At 37.1% G+C, this 20,194-nt stretch overlaps 1 protein-coding gene across 1 annotated transcript in view; it reads left to right on the top strand.

Moving 5' to 3' along the window:
• LOC124545630 (PR domain zinc finger protein 1) overlaps positions 1 to 19,962 on the top strand; it is a 68,559-nt gene extending 48,597 nt beyond the window's left edge. The window contains exons 3-11 of the mRNA XM_047124576.1: positions 5,720 to 5,839; positions 6,222 to 6,257; positions 8,182 to 8,307; positions 8,916 to 9,042; positions 10,420 to 10,675; positions 11,613 to 12,928; positions 13,442 to 13,670; positions 15,235 to 15,359; positions 16,665 to 19,962. Coding sequence (XP_046980532.1) covers positions 5,720 to 5,839; positions 6,222 to 6,257; positions 8,182 to 8,307; positions 8,916 to 9,042; positions 10,420 to 10,675; positions 11,613 to 12,928; positions 13,442 to 13,670; positions 15,235 to 15,359; positions 16,665 to 16,822 — 2,493 coding nt within the window. The 3' untranslated portion in view covers positions 16,823 to 19,962. The remainder of the gene's footprint in view (positions 1 to 5,719; positions 5,840 to 6,221; positions 6,258 to 8,181; positions 8,308 to 8,915; positions 9,043 to 10,419; positions 10,676 to 11,612; positions 12,929 to 13,441; positions 13,671 to 15,234; positions 15,360 to 16,664) is intronic.
• Positions 19,963 to 20,194: the final 232 nt, after the last annotated feature.

Here is a 20,194-nt window from a genome sequence, read left to right as displayed (position 1 = left end):
CACTGGATTAACTAGTTTTGTTATCCACACATGACAGTAAACGCACGCAAACGCAGTTTACGTTCAACAGGTTTGGAGCTTAGCTGCAACTCAAATTTTACACAACCGACTGCCCAACAAAATATTAGCAAAGACATTTGTTTCTCCCTGTAGTCCACGAAACAAAAAGTTTCACATCGTCTTCACGGCCACCCCTTGCAAGATGGCTTTATACACAATATTGTTTCGACAGACTCGTTTGAGACAGATGTTTAAGATTATTAACATAACAGTAGGAAAAAAGAAAAATGAAGGAAACGGTCATTATAATCTTCAAAATCAGGGCAATGAAAGTGAAGATAATCTGACTGAGATGGTGTAGCGGGTCACATACAGGACAAAATGGTTCAAATGGCTCTGAGCACTATGGGACTCAACTGCTGAGGTCATTAGTCCCCTAGAACTTAGAACTAGTTAAACCTAACTAACCTAAGGACATCACAAACATCCATGCCCGAGGCAGGATTCGAACCTGCGACCGTAGCGGTCTTGCGGTTCCAGACTGCAGCGCCTTTAACCGCACGGCCACTTCGGCCGGCACACATACAGGACAGGAACAGATTATATTTGCTACTTTTCTTGTTATGAGAGACCATAAAATTAAAAATATACCAGAACTGGTTAATAGGCAAAAAAGGGAAGCAGAGTATAGCGCAAAGACAAACGAATTCGACTAGATAAATAAAGTAGCAGAGTTACGAACGTTGCCAGATGACTGCAAAAGAAATCCCTCGGCTTATATCAAGCGTTTCTTTTTGTAAAGTAGATCACTACCGGAAGTCAATTACAAACAAATCTCAGCAAAGAGCGATAAGATAACGAACCAACTTCCTGTTCTACAAGAATAAGCATGTTAAGTGAAATTTTCAGTAGGCTTCATAAATACTCTAAGAAATAGGCGGATGTATCTTTTATTACAATAGTTTCTAAGAATAAGAGGAGAGAAATGGAAGTTCGCTAGCTACAGAACGAAATAAACCTGGAAGAAGTGCTGAATTTGAGTACGTTACTGTCACTGTGAAATTTCTTGCTCGGTTTATAAACAGGCTTACTCTACATATGCTGAGTCTGATTTACAAATATAAAAAATGACGTATACACTTCCTTTCTCCTGTGCTTCATACATACATAACAACAGGCCATAAGGAAAAGAATTTTCCTCACAGCAGTATTTCATCTTGAGGCATATTTTCGATAAAATGTTGTGACGAGAAATATTCCATCCAGAGGACTAGGTTTCAGTTGTTAGCTCCATAATTTCGTTCTGAGGCAGACTGAATACCTTGCTTAATATCTGCTCTTTGCAAAATGAGTCCTACCAAAGAGCGTCGCTCTACATCTCGTGTTCGTATCGCCTCTGTATATGCACAACTGTAAAGTGGATCATGGAACCTACAATTAAGAGTTCACGAAGCATGCGATAAAGCACTCGCACAGACTGCGTACGGAATAACCGCCAAAGTTACGAGAGCGGGGTTTCCCATAGCGTCTAGAGCGTATTAAATGGGGAAGTAGAGGAACGTAAATGTGGTGAGAGGACGTACAAAACCTAATTTCTTGTTTTTGTTCCCGACCGAAAAATTTTGTCCGAAAACCGGCACTCCAGAGCACAGGTAATCAAATTCGTGCTGGAAATTTTTTAGATTTCCCATTCAGGGAAACGTCGGTACAGTCGTAATTATCACAATAATTCTGCAAAATCCTACTACGATTCTCTAGCGCACAATCCGATTAAAACTTCAAGCACGTCTGGGCGAATTGGAGAGTATATCCTTTTTAATAGTAAGCTTTCGGTCGCCATTAATCGGCGTTGTTACTCATCTGATTATGCTAGGAGTAAAGTAAACACACGGCATTTATCGTCTCAGCAGAAGAGATCAAGGGCCAGGCTAAACCTATTTAACATAAAACGGGGAGAAATTTGCGTGAAATATAAGTAGTTCGCAAACAAATGGGTTCTTTTAATTGCCAATGACGTTTGGAAACTACTCAGATTTTTTTATCTTGTCGAACACCGGTATAATAATAATTGGTGCAAACAATTCCAATCGGCAAACTCCTGCTTCGATTCTGTGGCGCACCGCCAGATTAAAATTTTAGACAAATCTGAGCTTTCGTTACCCGCTAATTAGTGGTATTAGTCTGACCTACGCTAGGAGTAAAGAAAACACACAGCGTCTGTTGTCGTGGAATGAGCGTAGGAGAAGTCAAGACGTAGCCAAAAAACATGGAACCTAAAACGGGGAGATGTTTGTGTGAAATGTGAACCTTCGGCAAGAAGCTGACCGTTTTTAAGCAGGCCCAAGTCATATCTGGCACGTGAAGTTTGCTTCCCTGGAACAACATTATAAAAATGATGATCTCGCAGAGACGAGTCTGCAAAACAGAACATCACAGGTAATTATGAAGCTGGTGAAACACGTCAAATTTAAGGAAACGTACGTTAGTAAATGAAAGCACTTTATACGTACCGACAAATACAAAAGTTACCTTAATTACATGAATAAACCAACATCGTTTATGAAATGGTCACAGAAAAAAATGGAAGTTAACAGACGTAAGAGCCTACTACAGCAAATGAGATTACAAGTTCCTTCACCATTGCAGATAGACGCTATATGTCCACTTCCACGTCAACGTGAAGAATTGTAGCAGGTGTCAACCAACGTTTCTTCTTTGGTATTATGTTGGTGCTGTTCCGTTTTGAACACTTCCCCCGACGTCGATACAATATCAAACAAAACAAAAAAACAGAATATAATTCTCTCGCCTCTGTAGGTAACTTGACTGGTTATTCTTACCTCTTCACTTGCTTTAAATTTAGACAGCATAGTGTCAACAACAATAATATCAATACTCTCCTACGTTGCACCCTGCCCAAATCTTCCTTTGTCCCTTCTTTGGTCCACAACTCATAAAGAGTTCGAACAATAATCTCCTCGGATAGACGCATCTGTCCCGCTGTCAGGCGAGAGTACTACCGGCATATCGTAGAAGCTCACGTTAGACTTAACGCAAAGGCAGAACCGAGATGTAAAATGTTACTACGGGAATGGCGGTCCAAAAATAGAAACTGTAATTTCTTCCGCCATTCTCCGCTTCGATTAGAAACTGGGGCTAAAATTTCAATCCCAGTAAACTACAAAATACAAACATGGTAAAGCCAGATAACGATAAGCACAACAATTACATTTTTGTCGGTTGGTAATTGATTCGCGAGTTCACATGCTGCAATTTCCGAAAATTTATTTCATATTAGACATAAATTACACTACTTTAACCAGGGCGAGTGTTTTCGCAAACTAGTTCAATACCAGCTACGGACGCAGGTGGGAGGACACTCATAAGCTAAGTCAGTCTTAGCTACCAAAGAAAGCCTCCGCCGGAAATGCGGCTACCACCCTGTAACCTGTGCTGACTGAGACCCCGCAGTGAAAACTGACAGCTACTCGCGACAGCCCAGACTTGATTTGCTCCTGCATATATTTCGCCAGACCCGCTCCCTGGTGTGCTCGCCCGAATGCGACGCCGGGGGAACTGTCTAGTTGGCGCCAACCCGGGAAGGCACCCGACTGGTGCAGACGCAGATCCATCTGTCGGCGACTTCTGGAACCTCAACGCTAACTCTGCAGCGGCGCACGACGGCAGCGCTATAATATTAAGCGTCGACCTGAGAAATGAAAATGGGAGGGAAAAACGAAACGCATACTTAAGAGAGTTACGGCTTCGTAATAATTTTCGATCCGGCGTAAATCCTGCAAACATTTCTGAAATTCATTTTGAGCAGTTCTGTATTATTGACCTCGACTGTACTGTTCGTTATGTTTATTATAATTTATAAATACGGTATCCCACATTACTGTCAATGAAGAATACCACTATTAGTTTTCGGCAAGTCCTAATAAAACCATGAAGCAGCGTTCACTGCACATCAAGTAGATAGAAAAGTTATCGAAGATGTGTCACATCGAAAGGTTTGCACCAAGCTGGGAGCAACACAGCAATATTGTCAACGATATATAGTCTACAAAACTAACCATAGCTCTATTTAGTTGCCTGTACAGTAATAGTTATACAGGCTGAAGTAAAAAGTGAAGCTCTCATCAACGTACCTATATATACTCATTGTGCTATTTACGTGGTAGTAGTTATAAATTTTAATTCTTGGTCTGTTAAAACTTTTTTTTTTCTTCGTTTCTCATTTCTCCTATGATCTAGATATACCTTCAAGCGTATCAATACTGCAAGCGCGAAGTTTCTTAAAATAAAAGTGTGGCTTTCGTTTTCCGTAATCGGTTAACAAAATTCCGTGATCACTTCGGTAGAATAGTGCAGCAGTAATTTTTTAAGTGAAGCTAAAGCTGCTTTTTTCGCTGATCAGTGCCGACTGACGACCCGAGCTGGAGGCACCAAGCTCAGAGGGGCGCAGTGCAAATATTTTAATGGTCTTACCAAGAGTGTAAGGAGAGCTTTAAATCATACATGGCTTGTGACTTTGTGAGGCAAAATGGTTACGAATCAGTCCTGCCCACATCATTGTCCACCTGAGATGGTGATCATCTTCTAAAGACCTCCTTTCTTTAAAAGTGGAATAAGCTTAACGTTTCTACCATAATAACTTTTGATACGCAGTGAATACCAGGTTCACCCCAGAGACCAAACCATTCTTTCATCGTCCACATAAATTACAATTTTAATCGTGTTCCGATACTTGGTCAGTAAGTTAATTCCTTGTGCTAAAGGGAATATATAAGGGCCTACAAAAAAGTTTCCATTCAAAAGCTGTACTGTCCAGAATCAGTATGCCTAGCAGGCAAAATCACTGTGAGCATTGAGACAATCATCCCACCAATGCACCAGGTTGAAGATACCTGCTTGGTAAAAAACAGTCTCCTGTTGTGTGAAGATGTCCATAACTGCCCACTGCACATCCTAACCCAACAGGAATCCTCACCTCTTTTCTAAGAGACCGAAGGGGTGATAGTTGTATGAGGAGAGGCAGGACAGGCTCTTGAGTGTCTCCCATTTGAGTTAGCATAACTTCTGCATTATGACATTTGTGATGTGGGGATGTGCTTTTATCCTGAAGCAGCAGCACCCCTTGTCGCAGTTTTCATTCCACATCGGTAGTTTTTGACAGACATGCTGCCCCACATACATTCTTCGTTGTATGATGGATGTCTACCAGAGTTCGTCTTTCAGCAGCCAAAAATAACAGCATTTTGGCCGTGCATTTGGTAATAACATTGCCACAGTACATATTTACTGCTTGCACATCAGAAAGACACAAATGCCACATTAATCCCTTGTCTGCATGTCAGAGCTTACATACCTGCACCAGAGTCTCTCTACATTGCATGTATGCTGCAGCAATACCCTCAAATGGAAACTTTTTGATCGTCCCTTATATAATCTTCTTTCAGGTAAGCCTACGATGTGGACTTCTGTAGCTACCCATGACTTAGTTTCATACAATTATGTGTTGTTTGCCACAGATTGGCTCATGCTTATTTCATCTCTCTTCTGTTTATGCATTTATGATATTGTTTATTTATGGAATAACTGAACTTGTAAGCTTTTATTCTGACTGATTCTGTTTATTTCTATGCCAAAGACCATTTGTGCTGCACATTATGCAGGTAAGCAGTTTATTAACTTTACCATTTTTCTTTTATTTTAGGTACAAGGTGTTTGGAGTACTGGGTACATACCACCAGGAACCAGATTTGGTCCTCTTGTTGGAGAAGTTTATGCCAAGGATGCTGTTCCCAGCACTGCCAACAGAAAATATTTCTGGAGGGTAAGTACTCAACATGACATGTGTATGTATAGTAACCAACGAACCAACAACCACTGTTGTTACCTGTAACCATGGCACAAATTAACCACCTCCCAAAGGCATCAACTACAAGGTGGCTGGGCTATTACTTTCATTTACTATTGCTGGAGAAGTTAATGCATTGTTTGGGTTTCTTTATGTGTTAAAAAATCACGATATGGTGAATACATAATACACTTCACATAAAACTTTGCATCTTGAACAAGCTGTTACACATTAAATTATATCAGACCATCTAACAGTAATAATAATAAAATCTTTGTGACACTGGTGTATGGGTTTGTTTTCTTATTGCTTGTTTTTCCACTTCTTTTCATGTCATCCTTCTAAAACACACAATCAGGTGCAAATTAAAGAAGAACTGGGACACTGGCCTAAGGTACAATGATTATTATTTTCACATATCTGAAACTACTCACAATTAAATCACAAGGATAATATGTAAGCTAGTTAAAAGGTAGAAATTAAGGCACATATACAATAGCAGAATTAATTCTGGACACTTTGTAGAGATTCATTGAATATTGCATTCAGGTGTCCACCAACATCATCAGAGGTCTTGTGGTTTGATCACTCTGAACCATGAACTGCCTACGGCCTCTTGTAGCTCACTCTGGTTACTGGGATTCATGAAGCCATAATTTTCAATCTTGACCTCAAGTTCTCAATTGGGATGCTGTGAAGAGTGTTGCCAGGACAGGTCAGCACACTAATCTGGTGGTCAGTAAGCCATTTCTTAATGATTCTAGTGCTGTGACATGGTGCCCCACCTTGCTGAAAGTTGCACTGATGTCTATTATCTTGAAACAAATCGTGGATATGTGGCAGCAATTTGAGCACTACAACCTCCTCTTGGTGTTTTTGGTGCAGATGTTGCCCTGTAACACTTTCAGACACCCATTGCCATGTCTTGCAATGCAGCCCCACACATTGAAACAGATGGTATGCTTCATAGTGGCAGTGATGCACTCAGACAACAAGTCTTCATTTGGTCTACAATGAATGAATTTAAATCCACCATTTTCAAAGATACTGATCTTAGTCTCATCACTTCTAATGATTCTAACCCCATTCTCTTACATCCACTTCCTCTGTGCTAAGGCCCATTGCATACATTTCTGCCTCTGCATTTTGTTCAGGCAAGATTTATTTCTGGGAGTCACTGTTTGTAAACCATCTTCACAAAGTTATGATCTGACTGTTCGAACAGAAACTTCAACCTCTGAAGTCTTCAAGAAGGCATGAACGTCTTCAGAAAAATGTCAACAATCTTAAAGTCTTCATTAGTCAGTGTTGGTATTCTGCTGATTATTTGAGCAGTTTTGGTTAACGCGGTTTCTTCATACTGCTTGCAGATTTTCCTCACACCCAACTTTGCAACACCTGCACCCATGCTTTTTGCTATTTCTTCATAAGTGCAACCTTCTTCATGAATTATTATTGCCTTACTCCTTTTACTCTGTGACCAATCAGCATGTTATGGCCCCAGAAGCGTAATTTCCAATACTGTCTTCTGTCTCAGCTCACTTTAAATAAATCTTGCACTTCAACAACAATAATGTATTGCTTGCTTCTGTAGCTATAACAGTGTTCAGCATACTTTCTCTTACTATAATATGCATTCCTTGTTTGACCTGTCAGAACAGAACAAATGACAGGCTTGCTTTGCAGTTGCACAAGGATGTAAAACAGTGAAGTTTGCAACTGCATTTAGTGAAGTTTATTCATCTGCTTTTAATGAAAATATAACATATTCTATTTTCTAAAACTGATAAATATTTAGTATACACATCATACAGAAAAAATAGAAGAATAGCTCATTGATTTAGTATACTACAGCTTACATGCATCTCGTGATGTTAACTGAATGAATGTTTCAATTAAGTGTCCAGAATTAAAACCATCGTGTTTAAAAGCAAGCACATATAAAATAAGATGTTTAAACAAACCAAAAAACTGTCGAAAGTAAAAAGCACATGGCAATTATTATATTCTTCATTTTTCAAATCAATGCTCTATACATTATTGAATATACATGTCAAGAGTTTTAGTTTTCCTGCCTTTCATATACAAATGCATGCTTCACTTTTTTGCCTTTGTTACATATTTAAAAAAGAATAATGAAACAATATGAATGAAGTTTTCATTCCATTCATATATTGTATTCTGCCACATTCAGTACAAACATATAAATGACACCACATCATAGCTGATTAATTCCTACTGAATAGACTGATTAAAAACACATGTAATAAGTATTGTTTACCCATCTATCTAAAATGCAACCACTTTTGTCATTTTAGGTCTACAAGGACAATGAATTATATTATTATATGGATGGTTATGATGTCAGCAAGTCCAACTGGATGCGATTTGTAAACCCAGCATATTCATCAGAGTCTCAAAATCTGATTGCCTGCCAGTACAAGGTGAACATTATCTCCTTTTATACAAAAGATAGGAATAGCCATTTTCTTTTTATAGTTTTTCTTTTTATAATTTTAGTAAAAAAAAGAAAGAAAGAAACAAGGTGAACATGAATGTGCAACATCAGACCCAAAGAAATTCATTTGTTAACTCTGTAAAATCAAAATTGTACTTTTTAAAACTTTTAACAGTGGGAAAAAAGTAAGACAGACTTTTTGGGAGATACACATAAAAGTAATTAATTAATGGAGGAAAAATGAATATGAACATGGAAGCAACAGTTAAAGAGAGAAAGCAGCTTTTGTCTTCAAATTACAGTAGTGTGCTCATTAATAAGAATTGAAGTAGGTGGAGGATAATTGGTCCATTACAACTCCTTGTCTTACAGATAATTCACCATGCATTGGAAAAGCATTGTATTATTCTGAAAACATCTAACAGGTTTATTTTTAAGTATTTAAAAGCATTTCTATAAAGAGCAACAGAGAATTTAATTTTTTCATTAAATTAAGAAACATTAGACATTTTTTTAACTCTGTTTCAAAACTTCCATCAATAAAAATAGTTGCCTATAATAAATTTATCATTTATGCAAAATTTCTTCTTACAGATGAATATCTATTTTTACACAATCAAGCCAATCCTACCCAACCAAGAGCTGTTAGTGTGGTACTGTCGAGAGTTTGCAGAAAGGCTTAATTACCCACTCACTGGGGAGCTCATGTTGCAGAGAATACGTAAGTCAAAATTTACAGTCATTTGTGTGCATCTTTTGTTAGTCATCTTTATCTACATTGGTTTCATACATAACCATTTGTTCCAAGAATGTTTGAAGGAGGGGGTTGGCTGAGAGTTAAGGATTCATCTTCTAATGATTTTTTCATAATAACTAGGAATACATCTTCAGGACTGAGTATTAATGAAACTCCAAACAGCATGCTGAGAACTGATAACCAACTGTTTTGTATATTGTGGTGACAAAAGACTTGGGATAGTAATATGCACATATGCAGGTGGTGGCAGTACCACATACACAAGATATAAAAGGGCAACACTTTGACAGTTTTGTCATTTGCACTCACGTGATTCATGTGAAAAAGGTTTCCGATGTGATAATGGCTACATGATGGGAATAAGTAGACTCTGAATGCAGAATGGTAGTTGGACTAGATGCATTTTGAAAATTGTTGGGAATTCAATATTCTGAGATCCACTGTTTCAAGAGTGTGCCAAGAATACCAAATTTCAGGTATTGCCTCTCAGCACGGACAACCCATTGGCCAATGGATTTCAATTAATGACAGAGAGCAGCAGTTTGTGACCGTATCAACTGGAACCCTGATGACTGGAAAACTGTGGCCTAGTCACATGGGTCCGGATTTTAGTTGGTAAGAGCTGATGGTAGGGATCGAGTGTGGTGCAGACCCCACAAAATCATGGACTCAAGTTGTCGACAAAGCACTTTACAAGCTGGTGGTGGCTCTGCAATGGTGTGGACTATGTTTATACGGAGTCTACAGCGTTCTCTGGTGCAACTGAGCCAATCATTGACTGGAAATGGTTATTTTCAACTACTGGGAGACTATTTGCAGCCATTCACAGACATCATATTCCCAAATAATGATAGAATGTTTATGGACGACAATGTGCCAGTGGGCCACAATTGTTTGCAGTTGCTTTGAAGAACAAACTGTACAGTTTGAGTGAATGATTTGGCCACTAGATCACCCAATATGAAGCCCATTGAACATTTATAATAATTGAGAGGTCAGTTCATATGGCTACAAAGGCAACATGTCTCATTATTTTCTGCAAGGGACTTCCATCGACTTGTTGAGTCCATACCATGTCATGTTGCTTCACTATGCTGGATAAAATGAGGTCTGACACAATATCATGACATTAGAAGGTATCCCACGACTTTTGTCACCTCAGTGTGTGCTCACCCAGTGACACCATGACAAAAAAACCTTTGTATTACTGATACCTGACACTCCACAACACAGAACAAATAACAAAGTAATGGGAACAAATATCTCAATATAAAAACATATGCATTTTCTGCAAGGACACAATGACTTACCAATTAAGTGATGCACAATTTTATGAAACAGGACAGCAGGTTAATGGTGTGGCACCTCCAGCCTCACTGCCTGAGGTATCAACAACAGCTGCAGCCAGCCCAACGCGGCCTCCCAGTAAGGATGCTGGAGCACCATATGAACCAAGAACCACACAGTTCACTCCTACAGCAGATGGTTCTGTGCGTTCTGATGAGGGCTACCACAGCAACGAATACCATGATGATGCCTTCACACCACCTGAGGACAGCAGTGATTCAGACAGTGATAATTATGTCCTCGATTTCAGGTGAGGGATTAAAAGTATGATTAAAATTATAAAGTTTCTGGAAATAACATATTCATAAAGCTCTCAGTTTACTGAACTTTCATACCAGCACAAAATAAAATGTGCAATGATACAGTTTAAAGCAGTAGTCTCACATTTACAAAAAGGCTGGTGAGCATGTGGTGGGAAGAACAAAGACATCTCCTGTTTTGAATTTAAATATAATGCTGATTTCCAAGGTTATCATTTTCAGTATAACATCAAATTGCAAATTTCAATTCATATTTACATTTACACTACTTCAAAGTAGTAATATTCTGGCTTCACTGAGTTCTGTTTCAAAATATAAATGTGGGTATATTTGTAATTTGTTTCATGAAGGCATTTTCATGTGTGTGCAGCATCTAGTGAAAACTTGAAAATTTACTTATTATTCATGTTACTGTAGCACAAAATTTTGGAATAATATATTTGACAGTTCAAACATATTATATACCACAAGCTCCCCACAATATGGTCTACTGACATGACATACACATGTTATGCCCCACACGACTTTTAAAAAATATTTGAAGTACATTTCAGCTATCTTGTGGTATTTTCAATTGCACAAATGTAAACATGTTGAGTAATTTCTAATGGTCATATAACACTTGAAAAATGCAGAGGAAAAAAGAGACTACATATTATAAGAATAACAAAGATACATTACAGGCAACAAGAAAGGCATTTTATATGCTTGTACCTATTAATTTATATGAGTTGTTTATTGATCACAGTTAATGTTAGCATGTATAATTCTTTACAAGAAGTAGTTTTTTGTAGTAAATTACATTCTAAAAATAGCTTCATTATTAGAATGTTATTAAATAATGTTACATTATAGTAAAAGTGTAAGGAACATTTATGCTTTATAAATTAGTGGCAATATTTAACTACATTTTTTTCTAATTTTCAGTAAGAAATCATCCCAAAAAGAGACAAGTGTTGTTGTTGAACCACCAGATGTTCAGAAAAATGAATACCGGAAAGTAAAAATCAAGATAACAAAAGCCTACCATTACAAAAGTGCAAAGAATGAAGCAGTACCAGAAACAACTGTTGTCGCAGACCATGAGAAGGAGAGGTTATCGCCTGTCGCTACAGTTCATGCACCACCAGCACCAGTAGCGGTGCCCAAATCTGAAGTACTAGATGCACCACCCACCAGTACCACATCTGTCATTGTCAATGAGTCATCACTGAAAAAACCATTTTATGAGCCAGATGTCGTACGTGAGCCTACACCACCAAATCGCCATCGTGTAAGTCCTCTCGGAGGCACGAGCATTCTCGAAAACATACTGCTGCGTAACAGGCCAAATGCAGGTCAGCAAGCAGAAGTCAGTGAGAGAAGTAATAATAATGATGGTGGAAGCAATCCACCACATGCCACACCACCACCACCATCTTCACCGACAGAGATGGCATATTCTTACAAGAAGTCACATCGCTACGGACCACTTCCGTGCAGTCCAGACTCTAGTTCTGGTGCAGGTCACATCATCCCACAGCAGCCCCCACCACCACCTCTACCCTTATCACCGGTTCACCAGCCACACATGATCCACCACCCCGTACCGAGACATCGATCACCACGTACGCCAACCCCGCCTCCTCCACCTCCACCGCCTATGTTATACAGCCACCCTCAACCCATTGCTGTACCTCCTCACCATCTTGATGTCTCATATTTACCTTCTACAGCTGGTCCAGCAACTATGTTCAATACCCATCAGCCTCCATATCCTTACGGTTTGTATGCCACTCCAGCCCCTCCACCACAACAAAATGGGCACCATCCTCATCATCCACCACCTCACTTACCAACTCCTTCTTACTCGCCACCTCATCTACTACATCCACCTACTGTTGTTATGCACCACCCCAATACGAGCAGTCATCAGATGCTAACTCCCCTTCAACCATCTCCTCCTTCTTCATTGTCACCAGATGGCAGTGCGGGAGTAACACGGAGTAACAGCCCCCACAGCCCAAACAACAACACTGCTACAGGAAATGGGCGTGGATATCGGTCTCTCCCTTACCCACTGAAGAAAAAAGATGGAAAGATGCACTATGAGTGCAATGTGTGCTGCAAGACCTTCGGTCAGCTGTCAAACCTCAAGGTGCACCTGAGGACACATTCCGGGGAGAGACCATTCAAATGCAATGTTTGCACAAAAAGCTTCACACAACTTGCACACCTGCAGAAACATCATCTAGTCCACACAGGTGAGGATTAATTTTAAAACCAAACATTAGGACTAAATTAGCATGAATTATTTCTTTGATGCCACTTTCTAATCATGCCAACTTGAAAAACAATAGTAAGAATTTCTTTATACTATTTCTTATAACAATTAACGATGATAAAATGTTATTTCTGAACACATATATTTTATACTACCACCCCGCTCAACAATGTTAAAAGATCCAAAGTTAGATGACAGCCGGCCGCGGTGGTCTAGCAGTTCTAGACCACGGTTTTGTTAGATGACAATGTAAATTATTCTTGGTTAGTTGAAGGCATTCATTATTCATCCCATTTGTAGCACTCAATATTTGTAATGCATATGAATTACTAAAATTATTTTTTAAAATATTTTAGCTTTAATAGATATATTTGTCAGTTGTTTATTTAACAAATACTGTTCTAAAAGTATTAATTTCTAGAATACTTGTGATAACAATCTACTAAACCAAGTCTTATGGCTTACACTAATATCTTAAAAACAATTTTTCCAGGAGAGAAGCCTCATCAATGTGAAATTTGCCAGAAGAGGTTCAGTTCCACATCAAACCTAAAAACTCACTTGAGACTACACTCTGGTCAAAAACCTTATGCCTGTGACTTGTGCCCTGCTAAGTTCACACAATTTGTGCATCTAAAATTACACAAGAGACTGCACACTAACGAACGGCCCTATACATGCCAGGGTTGTTCCAAGAAGTACATCAGTGCTTCTGGTTTAAGGTAAATTTTATTTTACCTTCTTGTACTAGGAATATTATGTTTATACGTAAAAATAATTAACTCTATTACTTTTGTAATGAAACTAGTTAGTTCATCCAAATTGCCACTCTGTGTTAGACACCACATAGTCAACAAAACAAGTAACATTTGAAATTCAGGGACAGTGGAGTCATAGGCACTAGATTGTATTTGTAGTACCACACAATTGATTTAAATTACAGGAAAAAGATATTTGAAATATTTTTTGTGAATTGCATTTTTTATGTATCACTGTTTATTAAATTCTTAAAGACATTTCATAGCTTTGTTTAATGTGCTATTATGGCCTAATTCATGTGGTTTCATCAAAGTATCTTCAACTCCTACTTAAAAGCTGGCAATGACTATGGAACATTGGGAAATTTCCAGCTGAGGTGAAAAAGTTAACTAGAGGGAAATAAAATACCACCATTGTAGTTGAAAACTCTATGAGATAGTAAAAAAACTGTAGTGCTCTAGAATCATCAGAAATAATCAGGTACTAAGCATGTCCATTTTATCTTTAATAGCAAGATACAGCTTGTACTTCCTCAGATACTTGCTGGAAGAATGAATCTAGATTTTATTACATTAGGGAATTAGGTTAGGAAATGGAAAACTAAAAATAATGCATGAATTTTGCTATTTGTGCAGAAAAAATATCTGACAATGGCCAAAGTAGAGAGGATATGAAATTGACACTCACAATATAAAGAAAAAGTTTCTGAAAAATATAAATTTATTAACACTGAATGTTTAAATTTATTTTATACACAAATTTGTATGGAGTATTGCCTTATATGGAAGTAAAGTTTAGTTGGAAAAACAAAGATGATTTGGTGGGTAGAATGGGTAACTAATGATGAGATATTGAGTTAAACTAGGTAGAAAAGAGCTTTTTGGTACAACTTTACTAAAAGAAGGGATATGTTGATAATACACATCCTGAAGCATCGAGGAATAATTAACCTGATAATGGAAAAGAGAGAGAGAGGGAGGGGGGGGGGGGGAGGGAATGAGCAAAAATTGTAGAGGGAGGCCAAGGCTTGAGTACACTAAGTAGGTTCAAGAGGGCTTAGGTTGCAGTAACTGTGCTGAGATGATGAACCTTGCACAGGATACAACAGGATGGAGAGCTACATCAAATCAGACTGAAGGCAACAACATCATGCCAAGGCAGGAAATAGTAATACAACCCAACTGTTAATGAAGTTATTAACATTGAAAATATTGAATTTGTAGCAGTGTTATGCTTGGTAGTCACAGGTAAAAGGCTGCTCAAGGCTAATCTTGAATCTTTACAAAACTCACTGTAGGTGCTGAATGAGAAGATGTGGAAACATTGGTATTAAAAGACAGATAGAAAAGTCATTCACATTTACGAATGAAACAAATAATATGTATTAATTTCTGCTATGGAGAAGGAGATTGATTTCACAGTTATTTATTCATCAGTTTACCTCTGGCACAAACATTTAATATGCAATAAGGTCTCATAATATTGTGCATACAACTAAAGGTGTTTAACATACCATTGCCTTTCCAGGACACATTGGAAAACCACAAGCTGCAGGCCAAACAACATTGAGGAAGAGCTGGCATTAGCAGCTGCAGCAGCTGCCGGATCCCCCCCAGGATATTTTGAATACAATAGTATGGATGTCAATATGGGTAAGCTGATGCATTTCATGAACATTCATAAACTTCATTCATTGTAAATAAATGCTGACTGGTTTTACTAACATTTCCATCATGGAAAAGTCAATAAACAGAGAAAATGAAGTTTTCTAGTCACAAAACAATTTAGGCATTCCCTATAATCTTTTACCTTTCTTCCCTCTCAATACAGGGTATACATAAAATCTGGGAACACTTTCAATTATTTATTGCACAAAAACTAAACATTATACAGATGTCATACATATTGCATTCTAAAGAGAAACTGAAAGTTTTTTTTACAAACATTCAATATGTGAACCATGAATGATCTGGCAGACATCAATATGGTAATCGAATTCTTGCCATACCCGCCCCAGCATGGCATCATCGGCTGTGCAGTCACTTCCCATATTCTCACCCAGAGATCTGCTACATCACGTCGTAGAGGCGGTGCATACACCAGATCTTTAATGTGTGCCCACAGAAAAAAAGTCACACGGAGTGAGATCTGGTGATTGGGGAGGCCATTTCATAAAACAGCTGTCCCCTTCTGTAGCATGGCCATGTTTGCGACTAGTGCTGACTATCAGAAAATTACCAAACTATGCTGTGGCAGTATACATTGAAAAAAAAAAAAAAAAAAAACTTTCAGGGTTTCTCTTCAAAATGACGTATGTATGATATTCGTACAATGTTTGGTTCTTATGTAATAGATAATGGAAAGTGTTCCTGTACCCTATGTACACCCTGTATTTATTATTTTCTATTGTACACAAAATTTCTTAGAAGTTTAGGGCATATCACAGCAGCATCAATACTTTTTTGTCTTCTTTTTTTTTCCTTTTTTTCTGTCTCTTGCAGTTTAACAGATTGACATACATTAATTTGGTAGAAGTGTTGTTACACAGGGTAACAAAAGCAGATGACTGTGTAATATGTTGTTCATGTGTTCAGTTTTATGATATTTCATTAGATTCAAAAACTGGATGCATGGTGTGAATACATATATGACAAGACATACTATTTCTAATTTTCAAGTTAACCCAGTATTCAGCAATTTTTTATAAACTTTTCAGAGATACTTCTTTTGAAGATTTCAATTCTGAGTCAATACAAGTACAGTAATATTTCCTACAACTAGTCACATACTTCAGTTTTCCCAAAACGATGCCCTATACCAACAGTGATTTTTAATCTTTTTATGTTTCTGGGTACTGCCTATGCCCAGTTGTTTCTATGTCTATATTTTCAGTATTTCCTGACCATTTCAGAAAGTTGTGGCTGTTAGATTATATCCTCCAATATTTCATGTTGCAGGAAGTCTTGAAAGAGAGATGCCAGAGATGGACTCAAAAGACTCTTTCACCAGCCAACAATCCCAGCACTGCATTGCGACTGCCAACTTGGGATCACAGGAGCCACCTAGGCCAAGTGTGATAGAATCTTCACAGCCACATGTTATTGAATGCACTTAATGTGGAATTGTTAGTGTTGAATACAGAAAAATGACTCATGTGATGCAGCCAGTGTTAACTGAACCAACACATTAGATGTACCTCCATTTTTCTGTGGTGATGTTCTTAGTTACATTTTTAAAAGTTCTGGATGTTTGCTTCCCATGATTAGATGTTATGTGGTAGAACATTCTTTGAGTGTATAGTTCATATCTTGTAGTGAGAGATATCATTTGTAAAACTGTGATTGTGGACATAAGATCACAAAATGCAGACATCTGTTTATAAGGGTCATTACAAGAATGGATGATATTAGCATGTGGTGTCAGTGCAATGACTGACTCAGTTTCAGTCTAGCGAAACTGGGGACTATTATCTCTCTGCATTCGTGTTTCACCACCAAAGCTCCTCAGATTTTGCTTAAGTATCAGTAGGATGGTGTTTAGATGCTATGAAGTAATTTTTCTTGATGCACTAAGAAAGCAGGCTGTAGGATTAGGAATAAATGTTCCTGCAGAGGTTCTGTTGTAAATTTGTATCTATTTGTAAAATATTTCTGTTGCACAAACTATATGTTATCACACATGTGTCTCCACTCTTTTCCTCTTCAGCTATTGATCTTAAGAAAAGGAAGAAGTGAAAACTTCTCTCCTCAGATAATACTGTAAATATTCAGAGTATTTAATATATTTATATCAAGCTTGTCCAATGTATGTTTCTGGGAAACATGTCATTGCACATGTTTTGCTCTCATTTTATTGTAATTGATGTGATGAATGTTCTAAGTACAGTAATGACTTTTGAAGCAGTTATTGGTGCCAGATAAAACTGATACTACATATAGGGGTGTAATGCCGATATGCACAATAGTTATTTCTCTGATCTTTAGTTTTAAAGCCATATAGATATATGTAGCTGAGTAATATCCTGCTATGTAGCTGCAGTTACTCTCTTAAAAGTATCGACATGTAGACAGAGGGATATTTATTGTGTGAAGTAAGGCAGTTCTGTGGAAAAGTGAAACAACTGTTACACTTCTTCCAATTTAATTAAGTTTGGTGAAACGATATTCCAAATAGATGCTGTTAAATGTACTTACACTCCTTAGAGCAGATATTCCACTGCCCATAGATAAGTAAAAGTTATGAGATACCACTGTCAAAGAGCATAAAAGAATCACGTGCATATATGTGGATCAATGAGGGAACAGTTATAAGAGGTCATTTTGTCATGTGTCCTGAGAATCAGGACTGTAAAGCATTATACAAGTGAAGTGCTGAATTCATCTAGAAGTACTCCACATCTGAGGTGAATATAAACTGAAAAACTGATATGAGGACAAAAGCCCACCGACAACTAATTCAGAAAAATGTTAGAAAAAAAGAAGAAAATATTCAAAGCTATCTTTTAATACTAGGGTTAATGACAGCATTTCCAGTTCAAAGCGTGTGTTTAGAAACATAACTGCAATATTTGCTCATTTGTCTTAAAGGGGTTGCATCAACACTTGTTTCCTGTGCAAGTAGACAGAGTGATTAATTGTTAAATGTCCTGCCATCAAAGAGTTTATTTAATGGTATATATTAGTCATATGTAATGTATATTTATTTTATTTATTTTTAAGTTAAACCCAAAGTTTGTTTCTCATGGAAACATGTATTTAATGAGTTGCTTTTGTTTCTCCATCCAAACAGAGATGGAACTTTTTTAAATAGATGGCTCCTCTTTATGAATTAAAAGCCTTTATTTAGTATGTACCATGTACACCAACATTAAATTTTTAACTGCTGTGGATGGTATATTTATTCAAGGAAGTATACAGCCTGGAAGCGGTGTTCCTAGAGCAAAACAGAGAATGATCTCATTAAAGTTATTGATCACATAGATCTAATCCAAGAATTTTTTGGAAAAAATGCTTTTCTACAAGACAAGTACTTCTGTTAAAGTACTGTGTGAAAACAGCTATATAATGATATAATATTTTATTAAGATAAACATTTGAAAAATAATGTATTTGCATCACTTAAGCCCACTGAAATAAATTTGAAAGTCTTTTCAGTTAAATTCATAGAACATTTATTTGTAAGTCACAATTTTGTGCATTTATTTACATGTACACACTTAACATGTTTGTTAAGTGACTCAATTCTGTGTGATTAGCTCATACTTTTAACTTGACTAAAATGCACTTTGTGCCTTCAACCAATTATTTTATCATCATGTGAATATTTATTATTGTTATGAGCTTGATTACCCAGAAACTGAAATTTATTTTAAAATTTTGCTGTCCATTTCTGTAGGCTTATGCATCAGTATGCTGCTGTATTTGCCTTTTCAATTTTAATGAGTATATTGTCCTGCCAGCAAATTGTACATATTAGCTAAATATTTATTTCAGAAAATGTGTGCATCATATCCCATTCCCCATATTTAGATATATTTCTCATGGTCTTTAGTGTGTGTGTGTGTGTGTGTGTGTGTGTGTGTGTGTGTGTGTGTGTGTGTGTGTGTGTGATGCACACAGATGTGCATGCACATGTTTGCAGTGATGGCTTTGTGTAATTTATTAATGCTGTGTGTTGTTGATGAATGTCTACAAGTTTTTGAAAATATTGCTACACATTTTTTTACATTTTAGAAGTCTGGCCAAGCTAAAAGTGTGAAACATTTCCTACTTGTATGCCAGTTCTTACCATCAAGTGCATACATTAAGTATTACATGTAATTCACAATAATGTAAGTAAAGATTGTATTGGTAATGTTGACAAATTTGCTCAATATTACTTATGTATATAGTAAAAATGAAGCTGTGAATATATTCATATAATTTTAAATATGTAATTAATTTGAAGAAATTTATACTCTACTGGTGAAGTATATATTATTATGAGAGTGAACTATTGTACACATGTTTCATATTTAGACTTGTGCATCATTTTGTGAGTAGTCAGACTTGTAAAATGTATTCTGAGACTTGGCACCATAATGGTATTTCTTCACTGTCATCTTGTAAATGTCTCATTACTATGGTAGTATTATTTATTTTGTTAATTTAAAAGTAAATGAAAAAGGTGAAATCACCTTCTCTGTAAACAAATACAGAGTTCCATGACTGAGAACCATACTGTTTAAGAAAATAAATTGTTTATAATAACTTGAAACTACTGTTATTTCTACAATATCATGTCTTTATATCGTAGAAACTGCACATTATGCAATGAACTCTCATGTTAAGCTCATATAGAATAGAAATGTCAATTGTTTTATTTTAATCTTTAGGTGTGTCAGTAATTTCAGCAATCCGACAGGCAGAGGCGTGAAGCGTTAAAATATCTGACTATGTGAGGGAGTCTTCAGCTACAAAAGGAAAAATAATCTCTGCTATATGAACTT

The sequence above is a fragment of the Schistocerca americana genome, chromosome 8 (genome assembly GCF_021461395.2).
Source record: "Schistocerca americana isolate TAMUIC-IGC-003095 chromosome 8, iqSchAmer2.1, whole genome shotgun sequence".
In the NCBI taxonomy this organism is placed as follows: Eukaryota; Metazoa; Arthropoda; class Insecta; order Orthoptera; family Acrididae; genus Schistocerca; species Schistocerca americana.
The sequence above is the reverse complement of the archived record's forward strand: the minus strand, read 5'-3'. Positions and strand labels throughout refer to the sequence as shown.